Here is a 3768-nt window from a genome sequence, read left to right as displayed (position 1 = left end):
AGGTCCTAGTGTTGAGAAAACAAAACAATATCAAAATAGAAAACAACACTTGGATCGTATATATAATGGATTTAGTGATAGTTGTGTCAACTATGTTAGAATGCGTAGTGGTGCTTTTGTGAAGCTTGCAGGGATAATGAGGAGGAATGATTTATTGCGAGACTCAAGACATGTTACAGTGGAGGAGCAACTTGCTATGACTTTGAATATTTTGGGGCATAAAACTAAAAATCGAAGTATTAGGTCACATTTTATTAGATCTGGTGAGACTGTGAGTAGGTATTTCAACAAAGTGTTAGAAGCAATTTGCCTCATACGATCACGCTTTTTAAGACAAGCACAGAATGAAGTTCCACAGGAGATCCTTAGCAACCCTCTATACTATCCTTATTTCAAGGTATTCTCTCTTTAATTTGTGATTATAAGCATGTTCATCTAATTTAATTAAAAATATTCAATAATAATTTTTTGTCCTCTAGGATTGTATTGGTATGATAGATGGGACACATGTTGATGCTATGCTACCTGCTAATCTTCAACCACGATTCCGTGGTCGAAAAGGTGTTACACAAAATGTTTTAGTGGATTGTACCCCAAACAAGTTATTCACTTACGTATTAGCTGGATGGGAAGGTTCTGCAAATGACTTTAGAGTCCTTCAAGATGCATTGTCTAGGCCTCAACCTCATGGTTTGAAAGTATATGATGGTAATTTCATCAATTCTTCAATTTTGTTTTAATTACTTCCCAAACAAGTTATTCACTTACGTATTAGCTGGATGGGAAGGTTCTGCAAATGACTTTAGAGTCCTTCAAGATGCATTGTCTAGGCCACAACCTCATGGTTTGAAAGTATATGATGGTAATTTCATCAATTCTTCAATTTTGTTTTAATTACTTCAATTAATAAATGATATTCAATGAAATGACAAAAAATTCTACTAAACACTTTCACATCATATAAATTGTAGGAAAATATTACTTGTGTGATGCGGGATACACGACCATGCCGGGTTTCATCTCCCCATATCGTGGTGTTCGTTACCATTTGAAGGAACAAATAGGAAGAACACCTAAAAATAGAAGGGAATTGTTCAATCTTAGACATTCTTCTTTAAGGTCTAAGATCGAATCTACATTTGGTTGTTTGAAGAATCGTTTCAAAATTCTTACCGCAAAGCCTCATTACCCTTTCCGCGCACAAGTGGATATCGTATTAGCTTGTGCAGTTCTTCACAATTATATTGCAATGGTGGACCCGGATGATGACATATTCAATGAGACCGTTGAGATCGAAGATGATGAAGGTGATGTTGCTACGGAAGATGAGAATAATATTGTTGATTTCTCTCAACCCCAAACTCTAAGGGAGCAAACACAATCAAGAATCGTATGGAAGGATCGTAGAGATGAAATAGCTTGGGCAATGTGGGTTGATTATTGTGGAAAATATAAGGGAGGGAATACTAATGAAGTAGGCATGTGATGCAATGTATTAGGTATACTATCTTATGTTATGCATTTTTCTATTTCATGTACTTTATTTTATGATGGTGTGATGCAAAACTATGTGAGGTTAATTGAGAAACATTTGTATGTTACAATTGTTTTCGTCAAAAATTGGTTTTGTTGAGGAATTCAATATATCTTCAGTCGATTACAACAAATTCAAAGGAATAGTCTTTTTATAAGACCTTTTCTACACAACAAAGTAAAAATTACAACTTTTGAGAAAATAACACAAAAATCGTCTATCGATTCTCTGTGCCGGGAACGCTTTGGTTCGTGGACCGCCGAATCATAGAACGTGAAGGGGGTTTAATGATTCTTCCTTCGTTTATCGAAGTGAGAATTTGAAACGATATCTTATCAAAGTAAGATAGTCGTTCTTCTTGAAATCAAGTCAAAGCTCGAATCTCAAGGGAATCACACCAAGAACTCAAGTCTGCTCTCTCTGCTCTGAATTGCTCGAAAATATGCTCGATCCTCATCAGAAATGACCCTAGGGGGGTATTTATAGCCTCTGGGGTCTGTAACTGCAAAAACTCAACAAAACGGCGAAATTAGGCCGCGAGACAGTGTTTACTGTCTCGGCGGGCGAGACAGTGTTTGCTGTCTCGGCCCGAGATAGTAAATGCTGTATCGAAAAAAGAATATTCCTAGCAGTTTTCGTTTTAACTGCCTTCCCACGTTTCAAACTCCGTTATTTTGGCAGTTATTCACGTGATTTTCGCCCACGATGTTCTCCACGTCCCTTGGCAGTTAATGGACACGTGGGTGGGAGTTATTTAAGGTGGTTTTGACCATTTCAACACTGTCTCGCTGGCGGGACAGTATACACTGTCTCGCTGGCGAGACAGCAAAGCCTGTCTCGCTGGCGAGACAGTTCATACCTGTCTTGATTTTCCAAGAACAGTATGAAATCAATTCTTATGATTTTTTGAGTGATCTTCTCTATGTTTGGGATACCTATTAGCATTTTTTGACGCCTACAGATACCCCCTCCAAAGTATTCCAGACTCATTCTTTTATAGAGGAGCATGAGATTTTACTTACGATCCCTTCAATGCTTGGTTGAGTAGATCGTGTCGAAGAATCTGTAAAATGGCTTCGGTTCTTAATCTCTTCATCCATTAGTCTATTCAGTTCTTTGTAGAATAGCTAATACTTCTCCGGCACTGCGTTTATCGCTCGACCGTTGTTGAGATCTTGAATTGAAGTTGGTATTTCCAGATTGATGCTTATTTGTCTCTCGAGAGTTCGTCAGGTTATCCTTAAGAATATCAAGAGTAATATTCTCCAGAAACTTCCCGTCGAATGTAGGAAAACAGTTTAGACTCGTGTACCCATTGGAGTATCCATGTGTATCAAAACAGCACGATATCGCCTATTATACTCAAACAATCATTGCCGTCTTGTGATACGAGACAGCTTATACTGTCTGACAGTAAAATCTGTCTCGCGGTGCGAGACAGTAAAGTCTGTCTCGCGGTGCGAGACAGTAAAGTCTGTCTCACACAGCGAGACAGTAAAATCTGTCTCGCTCGGTCGAGTCGGGGGTTATAAAACCCTGACTTAGGGTTTTTTCTGAGGTTTTTTACTTCGGATTTTGGGCGATTTTTTGGGCGATTTCCTTGGGATTTTCGACCAATTTCCTGCCTTCTCTTTTCCTCTTTGTTTCTGATTTGGGTAGGGCTCCGTTTAGGGGAGATTCCACTTGGATTTCGGCAAGTTCTTCTAGGTTTGTACTCCCTCTCTTCTTTAAAGTCTTGATTTTCTTTGATTTCAACTTTGCATGCACTGTTTCAACCATATTTTGTGATATTTTGGCCAATTCCACATTCAACACCCTAACTTTCCTCTTGGGTTTCAATGTAGCTTGTGTTTCCTCATGTCGCCGCATCGATCCAGAGGTTCCCTAGGCCGTTCGACTGCTCAGTCTCCTGAAGAGGCTGATCCCGCTGTCGCCGTTTCACATGGGGGTATATCTCTTTTGCCCTCTCACGAATTTACATACTGTATTTCACCAATTTCATGTATATATATCTGTGTTTGTATGCAGATCCTCGTTTGTATCCTTTGAGATACATTCGAGAAGAGCCGGTATCCTCCTTTGAGGGGATCGACGCTTAAAAGTGTTTGTTTTGCTTGGACAAAACACACTTCAGGATACACAGGGGCGATTTCATATCATCCCACATGTATTGAAAGGTTTTGGTATGCCGTTATAATACCCGTGCATAGTAACGCATATTTTCTTTATACATG

General features: G+C 39.1%; 1 protein-coding gene across 1 annotated transcript; it reads left to right on the top strand.

The window, feature by feature from the left end:
* LOC109839719 lies at positions 101–1486 on the top strand. Its single transcript, XM_020408234.1, has 4 exons — positions 101–397; positions 480–708; positions 776–862; positions 972–1486. Exons 1-4 carry the CDS (start codon positions 101–103, stop codon positions 1484–1486), a joined length of 1128 nt encoding a protein of 375 aa, XP_020263823.1.

This window comes from Asparagus officinalis, chromosome 1 (assembly GCF_001876935.1).
Source record: "Asparagus officinalis chromosome 1, Aspof.V1, whole genome shotgun sequence".
In the NCBI taxonomy this organism is placed as follows: domain Eukaryota; kingdom Viridiplantae; phylum Streptophyta; class Magnoliopsida; order Asparagales; family Asparagaceae; genus Asparagus; species Asparagus officinalis.
The sequence above is the reverse complement of the archived record's forward strand: the minus strand, read 5'-3'. Positions and strand labels throughout refer to the sequence as shown.